At 41.5% G+C, this 18,843-nt stretch overlaps 2 protein-coding genes across 5 annotated transcripts in view; one reads left to right on the forward strand and one right to left on the reverse strand.

Moving 5' to 3' along the window:
- Positions 1–636: 636 nt before the first annotated feature.
- Positions 637–18,843, reverse strand: part of ACAD11 (acyl-CoA dehydrogenase family member 11) — a 30,586-nt gene continuing 12,379 nt past the window's right edge. Inside the window, exons 14-20 of the mRNA XM_033072702.2 lie at positions 6,434–6,500; positions 4,859–4,944; positions 4,596–4,667; positions 3,899–4,053; positions 1,944–2,060; positions 1,437–1,546; positions 637–991 (exon numbers count right to left, since the gene is read on the reverse strand). Of these exons, the coding sequence (XP_032928593.1) occupies positions 877–991; positions 1,437–1,546; positions 1,944–2,060; positions 3,899–4,053; positions 4,596–4,667; positions 4,859–4,944; positions 6,434–6,500 (722 nt within the window). The 3' untranslated portion in view covers positions 637–876. The remainder of the gene's footprint in view (positions 992–1,436; positions 1,547–1,943; positions 2,061–3,898; positions 4,054–4,595; positions 4,668–4,858; positions 4,945–6,433; positions 6,501–18,843) is intronic.
- Positions 11,290–18,835, forward strand: ACKR4 (atypical chemokine receptor 4). 4 transcript variants are annotated; one of them, XM_033072736.1, is made up of 3 exons: positions 11,290–12,154; positions 12,724–12,819; positions 14,991–18,835. In XM_033072736.1, the coding sequence occupies exon 3, from the start codon at positions 15,010–15,012 to the stop codon at positions 16,069–16,071; it is 1,062 nt and encodes a 353-aa protein (XP_032928627.1). In that variant the 5' UTR covers positions 11,290–12,154; positions 12,724–12,819; positions 14,991–15,009; the 3' UTR covers positions 16,072–18,835. The 4 variants fall into 4 exon arrangements, with proteins under 4 accessions (XP_032928627.1, XP_032928638.1, XP_032928618.1 ...); XM_033072747.1 differs by lacking the exon at positions 12,724–12,819 and having other exon boundaries at positions 11,290–12,158; XM_033072727.1 differs by lacking the exon at positions 12,724–12,819.

The raw sequence follows: 18,843 nt of genomic DNA on the forward strand, positions 1-18,843 counted from the left end.
TAAGCAACTCTGACCTTTGAGAACTTCATACAGGTGTATTAGGCATAAATGCCAGAGCTGTTGGTAGCAGCAGAATGAACTGTACCTTGACACTGCTGCTGCCAGCCAAAATATCAGCTCCTTAGGGAGGAAGGTGCCACCTGAGCTTAGGCATATTTAAGAAAGTGTGGGAGCACCTGGAACCAAGAGGAAGGTTGTGAGGGTGCACAAAAGGAGAGACAGGAAGAAGGATGCAAGGGAAGACAAAAGGTACATCTATTAGGGAAAAGGGGGACAGATCCGTTTGGAGAAGCACTGCAGAGTAATAAGCAAGCAGTAGCAGACAAAATGCTGCAGGTGACTCCAGCCTGGTGTTCTGCCCTGAGCCTCACTTTAGAGGAGCTGGGGGCAAGACTGAGTGTAGTCTTAGTGACAAGGAGGCTGCTGAGAGCAGGAACTGGGGAGCAGAGAGGGGTGGACTGCAGTTGAGCTTTGGAAATGAAAAAGCAAGGTACTACCTCCAGCATTTGTCATTTAACAAAATTAAAAGTTTAGCCTAGCTTGCAATAAATTAAATTGTGTGAGACTTGTGATTCAAAACTGCTTTGTCTATAAAAGCATAAAGGCCTTGATTCAGAACAAAGAAAGCACTTTAGGCCTGTTAGAAAACAGATTTTATTTAGTGTTATAAAGAGCCCAGATATGTTATTTACATGGTGTTCTGCAAATTCTTAAAAGCAAGCCCATACCTATTAAGTGTAGTAAGTGAACATCGTGAGAGAATTGCTTCCAGTTAGAAGTAAGTTTTTGTATTCATTCAGTTTTACCTTAGATACCATTATTACACTGAAAGTTTTCCTAAATCTTCCCTCCATTAGAGAAGGCTTTATGCTGACATTAGATTTTTGCAGTGAGCTTCTTTGACTGATCAAGGAGTTCCCACCTTGCAATTGTTGAGAGATGAACTTCATCAGGCCCATCTGCCAGGCGCAAGGTGCGTACGGACGCGAACCTGTGGGGGGAGAGCTGAGTTAGGGGTGGGTTCCTGATCTGCCACAGGGTCCCACGGGAGCTCTCAGCACTGTTTTTGCTGTCCTTTTGACACTCCTTGCTTTGAAAAGTGCTATCACATGGGAGATACTGCAGCAAAATCTTCCTGGCAGGATTGAGATGGGTGGGCTGGGAATTCAGAAGTTTTGCTTCTCCCTAAGGCCGAAAGGACTAACATTAAGTTTTAGAAGCACATCCTCTTTACTACTGATAAGAACTATTTTAGGTCCAGTGTCAGCTTTTATTTTTTGTAAGGCTAATTGCACTATATAAACAATTGTTTTAAATTTTATATCTTAAAGGGACATGCACTATTATTTCATGCTGAGATGAAACAGCATGTAATGGTGTTATAAATTATTGTAAAATAAATGCTTAGAATCTACAAGAAATCTCCCTTTACTCACATGAATGCCAAAGGAAAGTCTTGAGAAACTCCAGCTCCACCACACACTTGAACTGCACAGTCAATCACTTTAAGCACAGCTCTTGGAACAACCACTTTGGTCATGGCTACCTGTGTTTACAAGAACTCCTATTATAAATAATAGTTTCATAAGCATGTGAAAATATTTACTCAACACTTATGCTGAATATTGGTATCTCTTAGTACATTCCTTCCTCTACTGAGGAAGAGCTCTGCTATTCCCATTCCCTGGGTATGATAAAACTATTTCCAGTCACACAAAACTATCTTACTGTGCTGAGACAAGCAAACAACGCCTGAACAGATTAATCTCCATTTCTGACTGAGATCACTCCCCAATCTTCTGACAATTAAAAGCATATCTTAAGGCTATTTTTAACATTGAGTTATACTCTACTCTTAGAATAATAATGTCTAACAATATGTTTTACCTTGTCTTTTAACCATTGCATCCACCAATTCCTAGTTACCAAAAACTAAAATTTACCTCTTTCCTTGCTCTTCTGTTGCCCACCATGTCAATCTTGTGGGCTGTTTGAAGTGTGAGCAGGCGAGCCTGTTCTATGCTAAGGCGGCATTCCGCAATCCAGTGGGCAACAACTTCCTGCAGAACCCAAAGCCAAGATGAGGGCATTAGTTAATGTTTCTGAGCACACATGGAGCTGCCCATCTTCCTCAGCATGTGCACATTCACTCAACCTACAGCCACTCCTGTGCAAATTAAAGCATATCTAATCTGAAGCATAACAAAGAAAACATTTGACTAACAAAAATATTAAAGACAGAGTGATTTTCTGCCAGGAAACAAGAAAAAGGGAAAAACCTGTGGATTCTGGCACCTGATCAGACCCCACTGCATGCTGGCCATTTTCCTAAAGCTCTTCCATGCCTGCTTTTTCCTCTCTGCTTCCTTTACCTCTTACCATCCCTCACAGCCTTTTCTCCATATAATAAGCCCCAGTATAAAAAAACGGGGGGGGGGTGGTGCAAGGAGAGAGGAGTGCCTTGTTTTGCCTAAACTGGAGCGGGGGCTTGTGTGTGACACATAGAGGCAAACAGCTGCAGGGTGGTGCCTGTTGCCTCTGACAGATGATAAATTAGTAACTCTGGATCCAAATGAAGTTATTATTTTGGCAGCCCTTCCCTGCTCTTCTCGGCTAATTCCCCCCTGCAGCTGACATACCACAGGAGAAACAAATGTGTGATGCTTGTCAGTGCAAAAGCTGTTTGGTGCCTGGGCCAGCCTCAGGGACACACTTATAGGGCTGCGGATTTTGTAGGACACACAAGCATATGTGCAGAGCTTGTTTCAGTGCAGTCTGGAAGCTCAGCTTGGCTGGTGCCAGCAAAGGTGGTCTGAGGTGTTCAGTTCTCTTCAGTCAGCAGCCCCTGGGGTCATAAATGATGGCCTGGGTGGGGACAGGCACCCTGGCACTCAAGGAAGCTGCCAGCCTCACCTTGTCCTTAGCCATCCTCACTGTGAAGAACCTGCATGGGCTCTGCAGTTGCCTCCAGGTCAGGCCTGTCACTTCATCAAACATCACTGTTACTTCAACAAGCTTCTGAGAACCAGAGTGTGCCTCATGCACCTCTTAGTCATTCTAGGTTATGGTGGTGAAAGGAAGTTGGGCAATTGAATGACTGGAAAATAGATATGTAAAGTTGCACCCTCTGGATCTGCACAAACAACTTTACAATCTGTGCCAGATGCTAATTCAGTTTCCTCTTTCCATTGCTTTTATTTGTTTTTTCCAATAAAGCTATCGTAGCTGTTGGGTAAGATTAAGGAGCACTTGAAATGTGACAGGCCAACTACCAAAGTCTGATGGCTCCTATATAAAGTAGACTGTCATATTTTTATTATTTTAACAAGCTCTTGCTCATGAAACAATATTTCCATCCTGAGCAAGATAAGAGCAAGGATATCCAATCTGCCCTTGATGTGGTCTGTACTTTCATAAGCTACTACAAATATTTGATCAAAGAAGTAAAATTTAGAGTGAAATTTAGACCCCCGAGTGTCTCCAGTGATTGTGAATGGAGACAGCCAAGTGACAGAATGGATACACAAAAATGGTGAATTGTAACTACGGAAATATAATTTGCATGCCTGAAAAAATACCTGTCCGAATTGATCAGGAAAAGCAGAGTACAACAGACAGTAACAAAATTCATGTTCAAATCCAGTAAAGCATATCCAATGCATTGCACATTGCAGGGGGAAAAAAAGATGCTGTAGATTATGGTGAAAAATGGGAGCCTTGCAATGATGGTTTGGTTTTTTTCCCTTTGCCACCCAAAGCTTTATGAATAAATGAATGAGTTCAAGGTTAGGGCACAGCTGTTGCCATGTGTATTATCAGAGCTGCAAGGCTTTGTGTGGGCAAAACAAAGGTCAAGGTGTGGAGTGTGTGAGTGGAGCCAAAGAGGGAAGGTGCTTACATGCTGATAGAGTTTCTTGCCGAAAGTCTCACGCTGAGCCGCACGCTGGCACAGGATCTCCAGAGCAGCCTCGGCCGCACCGAGGGAACGCATGCAGTGATGGATCCGGCCTGGCCCCAGCCGGCCTTGGGCTATCTCAAACCCCCTGCCCTCACCTGGTTGGAAAGAAAAACAGGCACTGCAGACTGTGATTCCCTCTTGAAAGAGTCCAAGGCTCCAAGCAGAAGTGGCCCCATAGCAAAATAAAAGAAGCAGTGAAGAAATAGAATAAATCAGGATTTGTACTAAGTGAGAGAAGTAGAACAGAGTTCGCCATGCAGGGGGTCACAGTGCTGGCCTGCTTGTTATTCCTTTTTCAGTTTTGCCAAGTACTAGCCATGGAGTGCAGCAGAACATTCTTTCTAAAAGTCTGTAAAGTCTACAAGAGCTGGTTTTGGGGGAAGAACACCACTTATAGACTTAGCTTTGCTGTATTTCAGGGCAATGATACTCGCATGACAGCCAGAACTGCCCTGCTTCCTTCTGCTCTAAATTAGATATGTTCAAGCAGCAGGTAAGCTGCGAAAGGAAGAGTGGGCTTCCTCAACTGACCAGAGCTGTTTAAAATAACTTATGGTGATTCGTGACATAAACTACTGTCTCATGAAGCTTGGTTCATTGCTGTATGTATTAAAAAGAAATCAGTGCTGAAACTCACCCAGTATTATATTGGAGACAGGTACTCGCACGTCATTGAAGTGTATCTCAAAATGTCCTCCATGGATCTCATCTACAGAGACAGAAAACACAATAGCAGGGTAAAACAGAGGAGGATAAAAATACAGCCCTCCAGTTCCTAATCCTTCTTTTATATATCCATTTTGCTGATTTATTTAATACACAATATTTATTAGTATAACTGCAGCTTCTGAGCCTGCTAATCAATTAATACACATATAGGTGATAAACATGATCACCTACCCATGTAGCCAAACACTGAGAGAGGTCTTATCAGCTTCAGCCCTGGGGTGTCCATGGGAACAATAATCATACTGTGCTGCTTGTATCTGATCAAGACAAAAAGCACAGTTAAATCTGAGCCTCCCTTCTGTCTGCCCCTTCCACTTTTTTTATTTTCCATCCTCAATTTAGGACTTGCACAAAGCCAGTGCTGAGATTTACCTGTACCACCTGCACCATCCTGCCCACACAGTGTGGCTTCAACACTTCTTGACCCACCAGTCAACAAGTGAAAACATATTAGTGGCACCCAATGCAGTGAGAAACTCCTGCTGCTGTCACTTCTGTGCACACAGTTCTGTATCACCCAGTCAGTTCCTCCTCTTCTACCTTCTGTTTTGTTCTCAAAACCAGTTTATCAGAATCATCATCTTGGCTTGCCTACAGTTTAGGCAAAGAGAAATCCATCCCTATGTTTACATTCCTTCCAAATATTTAAGGTCAGTTGTTAGTCACACAGAACTGGAGGTGATGCCCCAGGTCTCCAGTTCTAGTAAGTGGAGTGTCATATAATCCCCTCCATTAACTTCTCTTCAGCTTCTAAGAGCTCAGCGGATGCCACTGTCTGTGCAACTTCCAGGCAAACCATGGGTGCTGCGTGCAAGTTACTGATTGCTTCTTGTTGGAACCTAGCCAGACCTAAGAACTTCAGACTATCCACAGGATTCGGATTTAAATCCATCTTGGGTACAAATGTCACCATACTTTTGCATTACGAGCTGTGTGATGTTAACAGCACCAGACATGGAGCATTTTATTAATTACTTGTATAAGTTTTTGCAAAAGTTTCCAATTCTAGTTTGGTAACAAGTGTTGAACATGTTTATGTCAAAGAAGAAGAAGTAAGGATTATATTTACACGTATAGGAATGGAATGAGTAGATCTGATTTAAGATGTGCAATGCTCTCTGCTTACACAGCTTCACCGTACCAACACCCCATGTTTCAGCCTTAACTTTCTGTATCTACAGATAACTTTGTGGAAAACTTAATCAGTAACTTCAGGTCTCTGATATGACACTTGTAGCCATTCTGTTCAGGGAAGCTCTAAAAAGTTTTGATTTTATTATTTAACCATTACTATTTATTATTGAATTCTTCCTTGTTTTAATTGTTTTATATACTACACTTACAAAATAAATTGTAAGCCAGAGTTATTGGTTGTTGATGCAGACTAAACAACTGATGTAGACTAAAATTTATGTGACCAAGATAAAGCTAGTGAAGCCCCAAAATTTCCTCATCCAGTTCATCATACAGCTCCACAAACACTAGAGCTGGTGCAGTGGAGAGAGGTGGGAAGCGTGTCAATGAAAGATGGTGGAAAGGTTGGAAGGACTCAGTCAACAGCATTTGACAGCAAAACAGAGGAACTCAGGCTACAACAGACAGGTGCTGAGGTTTAAAAAATCCCTCTAATTTAGGAGCACATCCAACTGGTCAAGGCAATTACTAGCATTTCACTTAAAATTTTTGCAAGCAGTGACTCTTCCAGGGAACAAGTTTTAGGGAATTGAGTCTCCTAGGAATTCTTACCTGGATGCTGATGAGTTTTTGGTTTTGCCCATTACAATCGCAACTTTGCAATTTGGGTTCCCAGCACCTTAAAAAAAAGTGACAAATACAAAAATTGTTTATAGTATAAAATCTCAGTGTCAAATCAAATTAAGTTTCATAACAAGAAACCCTACTCCCTTCCTTTTGTGATGCAATCTACCCCATGTTTATATTCTGAATATCACACTGAAACAAAATACATAATTAGTACTTAACATGTAAAAGGAAGCTGACTTGTCAGAAGAGGAACGTGAAAAGCCAAACATCCAAACCCTCCAGCTCCATCACCTATTCCTATGAAAAGGGAACAAGAAGGTACTTGAAATGGAATCTGATTACTTCTGTCTCCATTACCGCTGAGCAAATAAGTGTGCTACATCTATCACATCTATCAATGTGAAATGCTGCAATTTCAAAAGTAAGACTTTTAAAAAAACTTCTTCAACCTATAAAGACTGGAGGGTCTGTGTGGGAGTGAAACACCAACCGCATTATAACCAAATTATGCAGATAAGGCTATCAAAGGGTTACCATGATAACTTTGCTACTACTTCAGCATAACTTCTCTGGAATGCAGAATTTCTCCCCCTTTACACAAACGATTTTAGATTGCACTTTGAAGAAACATCTGAGTGAAAACTGTTACCTGAAAATAGCTTGCTAGCATTTCAAGCCATTGATAACATTATTTGAGATGTTTTTTATATGGACATATTTATTAAGTCTTTGTAGCATAAAGAAAGCACTTTAATGTACTAGTCCTGAAGAAGATTCTACCATTGATTAAAGTAACATTTCTATGACCCTTCATCCTCCCTGTCTTTTTCTTTAAAGGTTTCTTAGTACCAAAGCATGCTCTCATTCCTTTCAAAGCCTCCCACAAACAATAAAGCTAGGAAAAATACTTAATGGGTGTAGCAATCAGTAATTTTTTACTGCTTAGTGCAGATGACAAGCTTTGTAGAGATTCAATTCAAGGCTAGATCTGTAGCAGCTTGGTTTTGTTCTGAGGTTAGAAGCAAATAAAATTTTATAACTTCTCTGGCAGCTGTTCTCACAAGGCTTGGGAGACTCTGGTCTGGTCAATACAACCACCTGGCTCTGAGCTGAGCCACTTCCTCCTACAAACAGCCACTGTGATGGTCAGGAAGTGGGAGAGAGATTTGTTTAATTGTGATAAATACCGTCTGTAGGACCAGACTACCAGCTGTTTACTTTCCTCTTCAGCCATTGTTTCCAGAAGGGACTTACAGAGTAGCCCATGAGCTGTACAATGCTTACAAGCTAAAAATCCCAGTGAAAAGCTTTGGGCACGGGCATAAATCAACTTGGTACAAAACAAAAACAACAAAAACTAGATCCCAAACACTTGGCTCATTTGTGCAACTGCAACAAGCAGGTGATCAACCCCAAATGACCCAACACATGCTTTGCAGGGTACTAGCCTGCACAGGGAAATGTCACCCCTGCATAAGGGGCATTTGACTCTTCTCCTCTTCCACAGAAAGTAAAGAATTGCACAAGTGCTGTTTTCTAAACCAGATCTATTTTCAAGTGAGGTTTAAAGCAAAAGATATTTTGACCTTCTGGAATCTCCTGAAAAACTGTTTTGTAAATAATCCTCAAGTTACATCCTCACTTCAAAACAAAGAGTAAATTTAACCATGTTGAATATATTTTTTTAAAAACCCAAAAAACAAAGAACACCAAAAAAACAACTCAGAAGAAGCTTTCATGTTGAACTCAGTGAGGAGTTCACTGAGAGCTGGACATCTGCTTAGATATTCTAAATCATTTGCATTCATTTCTGGAAGCAAATTAATACCTCCATCTCATATATGCTTGTTCTTATCTAATATCTAAGCACAGCAAAGGAGGCCAGATTCCTGGCCCTTCCACTCCTTAGAGTCTGAAGTCCTGAAAAACTAAAACAAATTTTATGTCACTTTGACCCATAAAAGACAGAAAAAAAAGTTCTGGTCTAATGCAAGACTCTGAAAAACTCCAGTGCTTTGGATGGAACGCAAACAGCCTGGATGGAATAAACATCTCATTTGTAAATGACATTTTCATATCACTCACAGAATTCAAAGATGTTGCTGGAGGATGGAGAAGAGTCAGAGAAGCCCATTATTTTGGTAGGAGTTAGAAGTAGTTTTGCAAGAAAATTCGCAATTGAAGAAACACCAGACATTTAGAAGGTCAGTTTTAACCATATTTCCATACTGATGAGCTTTCAATAAATGAGATTTTCAATGTATATGACTGCACAACCTGTCCAAAACTTTTAGACCACAATGCTGCTACACTGGCAAACATCTTCAGTTTAACTAACCTGTCGTGCTTTCGAGCTCTTCATGGTACTTGCTCACACAGGCAAAGACAATATTTTAAAATGTACTTAGAGTGTTGATCACAATCTCATTAGAAGCCTAATCTTTGCTATCAGGGGTATAACATGCTTAAGTTTACTGATCTTCATACAACCAACTTATACAGGTTCTTTCTGGTGGAGAGACTACTAAATACAGTAACCTTTGAGTAACCTGTACTTGAGGAAGCTGCCAAAAAGTGTGCTTTCAGAAGCCAGCAGCACTTCTTAATTCTTGCAATCTATTTACAGTAAATTCACGAATACAAGCTGCACTGAGTATAAGCCGCATCTCTGGGTGTTGGCAAACATTTCGGTTTTTGTCCATAAATAAGCCGCACCCGAATATAAGCCGCTCTGTCGTTCGCAGCGAGGACCCGCGTGCAACAAAGCTGCCAATTAGTAACAGAACCGCGGGAGGGCGGGGTTTACTGGCTGAGCTAAGGCTGTGCAGGCTCGGCCTGCTAGGGGCTGCTGAGGGGGCCAGGTGGCCCAGCCTGGCGCTGCCACTCGGGGCCGGCCGCCACTGCCACTGGGCTCGGTCACCCCGGGTCGGCGCTGCCCCGCGGTGGCAGGCAGGGACGAAGCTTCCCCCGTTCCTATGGCAGCGGCGGCGGGTGGGGACGGAGCTTTCCTGCGCCCGTGGCGCCGGCGACGGGCAGGGATGGAGTTTCCCCGCTCCTGCCGCGGCAGCGGCGGGCCAGGATGGAGCCTGCCTGCTCCTGCCGCGGCGGGCGGGGACAGAGCACCCCGCCTCCTCCCCGAGCCGCGGCAATGGCTGCGCGGGGCTCCTGTCGGCTCCCCGGGCCGCGGCAATGGCGGCGCGGGCTTCCCCCCACCTCCCCGGGCCGCGGCAATGGCGGCGCGGGCTTCCCCCCCCTCCCCGAGCCGCAGCAATGGCGGCGCAGGGCCCCCCTCTCCTCCCCTGGGCTGCAGCAGAGGAGGAAAGAGAGCTCTCCTGCCTCTCTCCCCGCCCCCCGTGCTGCCTGCAGGGAGCCAGGGCAACACAGTAACACTTTGTAACAATCGCGGAATGCCGGCTTTTACTGGCAGGTGCTTGGCTCGGCGCCCTGGCTGGCACATCTGGGGTTGTAAATGTCAGAAAATTATTCACATATTAGCCGCCCCCGACTATTAGCCGCACTTCCAGGTTTCCACCAAAATTTTTGTCAAATTGCTGCGGCTTGTATTCATGAAATTACTGTATTTTTCAGTGTTCAGTCTTGAATTTCCTGTCTAAGATGACTAATGCCAGATAAACTACTGCCTGAATGCTGAGTACCTATGATTTTTGCCACACTGGTTGCTGCACCCCTCAACCCAGCAGGTTACTTCTCTCTGCTAAAGGTCAGGGGTCTACTGGTGGCTTCAGACCTGACAGCTTCCAGGCACTGACAAACACAAGAAAAAACTGGTCTTAGTAGGGTGGATGGCAGCATGGTACTCTTGGAATGTGGGAGTCTCCTAATGGAGAAAAGGGACACACACAGGCATATCCCATCAAGAGCCCACAGTAATTTCTATCCACCAGCATACTGTATTCCACAGTTTTGTCTCATCTTCTCCAGATAACACTGCAGGCAGCTGGTTCATGGAGGGCAAAGACTACACTGTAACTGCAAGCAAACAGGTAATGCTGGGCCTGTGCAGCTGCAAGGGCTTTGCAGTCCTGTCACTGAATGTGGCTGCTGGTCATTCCCAGATGGAACTCACAGGCTCCGATGATGCCACTGAGAGCAGCTGCTCAGCTTAGGAATGTTTTTTTCCTTGCCTCCATGCCACTTTCACACAGCCTCAAGTATTTTTACTTAGGTAAGATTCGTTTTGCATTCACTCTTTTTTACTAAATAATTTTTGTTATTTTTGACCCTACTGAAATACATGCATGACAATATTATTTCTTTACTCTGACTGGAAGGATCTGTCCTCCCTGCACCCCTGGAAAGTTACAAGGAGCTGAGGAACTCATATGCAAGACAGGATTCACACGAATTGCCTTTCTACAGCCTGCCCACAGAACCTCCTAAGCACTTCTGCAGGCACACAATGCCCTGGGAGCATTCTCAGCTCTAGCCTGCTTATTCTGTCTTGTTGGAGATCCTATTGAGACAAAGCCTATCCAGAACTGAAAGTTTAATTTGTTTTGAAGAGATCCGGCTCAGGTCTCGAAGCCGTGACATGACCTGTGAGGAGATGGCTGGGAAGGAGCCCAAACATCTTATCTGTGAAAAGCACCACTGAAGTACTGTGATAACTCAAGATGAAAGCATTGCAGAAATATGCACAAATGGTGAGGCACCCTTCCTCTGGACTGCAATTCCTCTTCCAGGCCATTTTATATTGTCATTCTGAAACAAAACATAGCATATGGAAAACATCTGCCCATTACATTCTTAGCTACCCACTTTTAAGAATCTTTCCTTTTACATATTTCAAAATAATTGAAGCACAGACAGAAGGTTAATCCAGTCATGGCAGGTGCATCAGAGTACCCAAAAGCCCCAAAATCTGACTCTGGTCTGCTCAGTATTTCTCTCTGTTGTTTGGCTTCAATATTGCATTTACTAAAGCTCATTAGATTGCTATCTGATCCAAGATAATTCAAACAAGTCACTAATTTGATTATGAGATTCACTAGCAACATTCAAGCCCTTGAGAACTCTTCCCCAGGATGCAGAACTATATGCTTGTACTCTGGTTGAAAATTTGCCTTCACATATCTTCCCTACCATCTTTCTGGTTTCACACACTGAAAGAACTGCTTTCCCCACCTCACCCAAAACAACTCATCTTTCTATTGTATCCCCTAAAAAGTTACATAAGGAGGGTAAGTAAGGATCCCTTAAAACCTTATACAGTCAGCCATCACAAGCACAGTAGCGCCCTGAGGAAAGAATGGAGTGACTCCCCATGGTGTCTGGGGCAGTAACTGAGCCCCAGATGGACCTCCTTTCTATCCTTTTCACCTTTCTAATGTGTTGTTTAATAAAATCTCTTGATAACATATAAAACATTTGGGCTTCCAGGAATTAAACCACAAATAACAAAGAGAAGCAGTAAGAGTGTCCTGACCTTCCAAAGAGAAGTCACACTCTGTTTGGAACAGGAAGGAATGTAGGAAGCGTACATGTTGCACACAAGAACAGTCTCCAGGAAAGCACAATTTTTAGAAGTTTTTTTAAACTGTCAAGTCAAAATGAAAGTGCAACAGACTGCCAGATGAGGGTGTGGTGTTTGAAGACAAAATGCAATGTGTCAGAGCAATCCAGATCACTTCACTGAGGCACATCTCAATTGCAGTACCTGCTACTCATCTGCTGACAAAGAAGGTTAGTTTTGTTTTAATCCTTACTGCTCTGTATATTTATGATATCTTCTTTCCATACATTTACTCTTAGTTAAGTTCGCTTTACAGAGAAATATCATTTCACTAAGGCATGTCTCCTTTCCGGTACCAAAATTAGATTTGTTCAGCAACAGGACAGAATATTGCTTAATTTATCAGAGGAAAAAAATCTGTTTGTTTAAACTAGGGATATTAACTTAATTCACCATCATTCATACAATCCCACGTCAAGTTTAAACAAACAGAAACACTGGATTTATATGACTGGAAGGCTGAAATAATTCTGCAAGGAAAACATGCACTTGTAGATTTAATATATTCATTAGTTTACCTCCTAGAAAACACTATTTGAAAAACCAGCAGCTTTTGAACTGTTTTGGGGCTTGTGGGCAGTTTATATGTGATAAAATGCCTTTCTGCCATGACATCCAGAGAAGCTCCAGCTGTAAGATGCAGTGTACCCACAGCAATCTGCTTCTGTAAGAAATTCCACATGGGCATGGCTTGCTGTGTGGGATGGAGACTAAACTATGCTTTTCCACCACTCTTCAGTGCCTAACTCCCACGGGACTGTTTGGCTGTTTGCAACAGGCACAAGCACATCTGGGCCTGAGAAACAGCACGACCAGGAAAGATAAATGTGAACAGGTATGGGAGCCAAAACATAACTGTGCTTTTAAGGGAGAAATGTCAACTGTTGTATTTTAGATACTTCGTTCCTGTCACGAATTCAGAGCAGGCAAAAGCTTATCAGGCAGTGGAGCAGAGAGTCACAGCCAAACTGCTTTATCATGCACAAACTTTTAAAGTTTGGTCTGAAATGTTTACTGGTTTGCTTTCAAGTAAATTTGCCAGTGACCCAATTTAATTAAATGTTCCTTGATGGGTTTTGTATTAAACATTTTAAGGCCACAATCAAATCTTTTAATTTAACTTCAAATTTTTCTCAAATCTCAGTAAGTGGATTAAACTCTTCTTGCTGCACTTTCTGTTCTACTAAAAAAATATAATAAAAAAAGGTTCTTTTGCTGTTGATAACTAAATCTCTCCTCAAAGTGCTATAAAGCTGCAAAAGATTACTGCTGGTGGAGAATCCTGCTAATGCAGCTTGTTAGGCATAGAACAGACATCCCTTTGCCAAAGTATTAAGTAGAGTGCCTGTACTTTTCCATTCTGCACATCTCATTAAAACAACAATAAAGAACAAATTGCAGGACTTAAAATAGGAATAATCATTTTTTAAAGTTTGATGGGAAGTGTTTTAAAATGTTAACAGAATAATACCATGAAATCACTAAAGATGAAGCCAAACCAGATAATTAATTTCAAACTATTACACTTTTAAAAAAATTGACTGGGAGAATCACTGAAAAAAATAAAAAATTAATTATTAATTTCTCTCTATTTAATTGGTCTGCATCCCTCATAATGGGATCAATCAGTAACTTATTTTTCCTTATTTTTAAAAACTTTAAGAGACATTTGGCAATGCTTCATTTAAACAATTGTCTAAGAAACAGAAATAGTATTTGCATTTTTCTTTCAGGCTTGAGAAAGGAAAATTGTAGCTCTGAGACAGAATATCAGATAACAATCTACTTTCAACAAAATTGACCTCAAATTCTGAATGCTGCATATGATGACAAAAGGGGGATATGTTTTTCATTCTCAGCTGATTTTTGCTAGCGCTGCAAGGAACCTTAATCCAATTTACTTCAAGAAAACAGGGTTCTGCAGGACTGTATTTTATGACAGACAGAATTTCAGCACATTAGTCAATAAACACAGTTACAGGAAAAGAAGAAAATAATGCAGGACACAAGCTTGCTTAAGACACAATCTGAAGATACAAATACTTAAACTTCAACCCTAAGCTGGCAGTGAGAAGCCAGCCTCAGTGTTTACAGAGTAAATCTGTCATGAGATTGTATTTGAAAAACCAGCAGAGTCTCTGAGCTGTCTGGGTACTTGTGGGCAGTTTATATGTGATAAAATTCCTTTCTGTCATAACATCCTAAGAAGCCTCCAGCTGTAAGATGCAGTGCAACCACAGCAATCTGCTTCTGTAAGAAATTCCACATGGGCATGGCTTGTGGGATGGAGACTAAACTAAGCTTGTTGTGCTGCTGTTCAGCAACTGATCCCCCTGCTGGGCTTCCTGTAGTGGGCACATACATCAGTGTGCCTGAGAAACAAAAACACTTTCAATGTACTATAATCATATCCAAAATTTGTAAGAATTTATAACAGCAGGCACTGAATATTTATAACAGCAGGCAGCTGCTTGCCTCAGCTGTAATCTGCTGATATTCCTTACATAGCTGATTGTAACAGCCTTTTACAGCCTCCAGCTGGTATTCCTTTGCTCTGCAGAGGCTGGAAAGGGGAAGGTGTAATTCCAACCCCATAAAGGTACAGACACAGTTATGTGCAATGGAATATTGTCAAACATAACAGTCGGAGCTGTTAAAACAATGATGACTCCTTGACTCAAATGCAGAAATCAGTGAGGGGCACTCCAAGCATTTTACAATCTCAAATGCTAAGGGTAAGGAAAGCTTTTCAATTGAATCCATTTTACACATATTGCCCACAAAGATGGTATCAGTTACCCTATTTCACATGAGAACTTGAGATGGTATGCTTTGCTTCTGTTACTGTCTAGCTTCACAAATGCATTCTGAATATCCAAGTTCTTTAAATTTGAGATGTATAAGCAGCCCTGAAGAAGGGTTTTAGGTTTCAACAGAAATTTTAGAACTTAAACCCAATATTATTTCTTTGGTGCTCCCTTCTCCCCACTTTTTTGTGTTTTGTAGCTTTGCCACGGTCTTAGATATGAATAACTCAACAGATTACTGGACTGAGGATGAGGAGGATAATCTCAACCCTTTTATAGATTACAATACCTATGAGCTTCTCTGTGAAAAGAGCGATGTGAGAAATTTCAGAAAATTATTCCTCCCAGTGTTCTATGCATTGGCTTTCACGGTTGGAGTGGCTGGAAACTCATTAGTGGTTGCAATTTATGCCTACTGCAAGAAACCCAAGACCAAGACAGATGTGTACATCATGCACCTCGCCATTGCTGATCTGCTCCTGCTCTTCACCCTCCCTTTTTGGGCTGCAAATGCAGTGCAGGGATGGGAACTTGGAAACCCAATGTGCAAGCTCACTTCTTCTCTGTACACCATGAATTTCAGCTCCAGCATGCTGTTCCTGGCCTGTATCAGTGTGGATAGATACAGGGCCACTTCTGAATCCCGGGGCTCTAGAAGAGTTGGCAAACACTGCAGTGTTACCTGCATCTGTGTCTGGCTGGCTGCCGTTTTCCTCAGTATCCCTGAGCTGATATTTAATCAAGTCAAGAAACAAAATGAGAGGAATGAATGCCTTCCTGTATTTCCTATGAACATGGAAACACTCTTAAAATCAACCATTCAAATCCTGGAAATTATCCTGGAATTTCTGCTTCCTTTCCTAGTAATGTTGATCTGCTATTCTGCTACTGCTCGGGCAATCTTTAGGTCAGCAAATGTTAAGAAGTCCAGGCCTTTCACGGTTCTGCTGGCAGTTGTGGCTACTTTCATTGTCACCCAGCTACCCTACAACATCGTGAAGCTGTGGCGCGCCATAGACATCATCTACATGTTGGTTACGGACTGCGGCGCCAGTAAAACCATGGATGTGGCGCTCCAGGTCACCAAGAGCATCGCTCTGTTCCATACCTGCCTCAACCCTCTCCTCTACACCTTTCTGGGCGCCTCTTTCAAAATGCACATCATGAAAATCGCAAAAAATTATGGGTACTGGAGAAGACAACAGCAGAATGGAAGACCTGAAGAAATTTCTATGAATTATGAAGACCCTACTGAAGAAACAGTCAGTTTCACTATATAGGCTTCCATAGCTTCCATCATCTTACATAACCAAGGGAATGGTTTGCTGATTCCGGGGGGTATTGTTTCTGCAGCTGTTTCTCTGCAAGTAAACTTTCACATGAATTTCTGAACCTGCCAAGACACTACAGAGCACTTCAAAGTGGAATGTGTTTATCAGACTCAAGCAAGAACTGAATACTGAAACCTCTAGAAACAAACTGAGATACTTATTATACAACAACATCAAGGAGCACAAACAAAAAAAAAAACCCACCACAACAAAACCCAAACACCTAAAAACACCCCCAAGATTTAAATTTTGAAGTTTCACAGTACTAGGCAATTAAGTAACTGTGCAATGAACAATCTGTACACATCTAAGCATATAATTAAAATGGAGGAAAGAACCATCAGCAATCAAACAACAGGAACCTTTGTACCAGAAGTTAATAATCTTGCGTTTCTCCAGCTATTTTGTAAAACTTTAGAACATTTGCCTAATAGTTCAGTTCCATTTCTCAATTCAACTATCATTCCACAGATATCCTTGCAGATGGAAATTAAGTATAAGCTTATGGCTGAGAACTGAGAGGGAGAAAGAGGGGGGAAAAGTCATTCTCTATGTGTTTCTACAAATGTATAGAAGCAACAACAATACCCCAGCAACTCCTTTTTTATAACTACAGAAAAAAATGACCTTTCATCTCTTCTTTTCTGCTCACCCTAAACTTCAACAAGACCAGTGTTCTAAGGGTGACATTCTAGATTTTTATAAATGTAATAAAACATTCAGGTAATTTTCAGACACAAGAGTTGGAATTTCTATTCAGAATTAAAATTAATCAAGCATTGCAATCAATGTATCTGCGATAACATGTGAAGATAGAATAAAATCAAATAGAAAAAGTGCACTGGCTTTTTTTCTTATCTTTATTTTTGTTTTGTTTTAGTAGGTACTGACATCTCTCATCCTAGGCAATTACCAACCAGCAAAGGAGAGGCCTTGCTTGACAGAACAGAAAGGTTCCCATTCCATATGGAGCTCACAGATTTACAGTTTTTACACAGAGAGCAGTCCTCTGCCACAGTGTTGGCAGGGATTCCAGGAAAACAGCAGTTTTCCATGAGTCAAACATACTGACGTACTAGCTTAGCTTTCAAAATGAAGAAGTGGTGTTACAGCATACTGTCTTTGTCTTCAAATACCCTGAGGGCTCTGAAAAAAAATGTCTCATCTACAGATTAAGAAAGCCAACAAGAATCTCTCATTTTTAGATATTGTTTCTAGTTACACAGTTATGGACTGGAACAAAAAGCTGTAAAATGACAGACAAGAAACAACAGTAGCATAAACAAGACAGGAGCCTCTTCTCCCTGCTTGGATGACAAAAGCTTACAGAATGTCTGCTCAGTGGTTTAAGAAATGCTAGAGTGTGAACAGATAAGTCAGAAGTGCATGACCGGTTTTCTACACATAGATCATAAATCTGACATATGAAGCCATACTGGATTTACTGTACACAAGGCAGAGCATAATAAGAAACCCCACTTCACCCATGAAGTAACTGACTCCTTGCATGTGTGATTTATGACTTGTCTTCACAAATACAGAGTGACATTCTGACCAGGCTGTCAGGCTTCTGAAATTCCCTCACATCCAAGGTTTTAAGGAACCAAAAGTTTAAAAACTCCAACCAAAACCAAAACAAACAAAAACAAAACCACCTTCCCAGCCTGGCAGAGAGAGAGAGTGACTAATACAGAGCTGAATGAACATGTTTCTCTAACTTCTTGGAATTGCAGTGCCTTTTATGCATCTGTCTTTATGCAAATCTGACTGCCCTAATTGCATTTATTAGAAATAAGACAAACCAAATCATACTACTGTCTTATGTTTACTCTCCTTTTCACAGTTCACATAACTAATTTATGAACAGCATTTTGTGTCTGTGACCCCCCAAAATTTTCTCATTACTTCTTCAGGGACTGCAGTGCTGGGAGACACTGACCCAGAGCAAAGTCTAAATAGCCAGCAGTTGAGCAACACTCTTGGGTCAGGAGACAAGATTCCATGCCTCTTTTTGCTGCCAGTTTTGCAGGAGTAGAACAGAGAGAGATATCTATCTTCTGGTGACTCCAGGTATTGCACAAGCATGTATCAGTAGGTAGCTGTCACAATCGTGTATGTTAATGAAACATTCAAGTTTAACAACTTGGTTAATTTACTTGGATTCCAAACTCTCAGAGAATGATGACTTTCAAGTTGCTGTCACACGTTTCGGCAAAAAAGTAACCGTACTACAGTATTAGGGACAACTGCCACTTAGAGTAAAATGCATTGATTTTACTAGGAATTATAACATAAAAGCTGTAAAAGTTAGTCCAAAAGCATCACAGGATACTTTAAAAGAAACCACATTTTACTGTAGCTACATGGTATTCTCAAACCTCTCACATAAGCTGCCATAGACAGCTTCATGAAAACAAAGCCATAAATGTGTAAGTTAACTGCTAAAAAGAGGTAATGATTAAAGAAAATAGTAGCATTCTCTCTGTGAACAAAATTCAGAGATTCCAAAAAGGGCCCAAATCCCCAAACTGGATTTGAATCTTGGATTGTAGTTCACAGAACAAAATCTCACTCAATTCAGTTGTTTTGCATTCTACTGCCTTTACTCAAGAGAAGACAAATTTTCATCTCAGAAATGGAGCAAAAACAAATACTTTTGTTTTAACAGTTCTTGGAAAAAATTCTAGCCTCAGCCATTCTTGGTTAGGTTTCCACACTTAC

This window comes from Catharus ustulatus, chromosome 1, assembly GCF_009819885.2.
Source record: "Catharus ustulatus isolate bCatUst1 chromosome 1, bCatUst1.pri.v2, whole genome shotgun sequence".
Classification (NCBI taxonomy): Eukaryota; Metazoa; Chordata; class Aves; order Passeriformes; family Turdidae; genus Catharus; species Catharus ustulatus.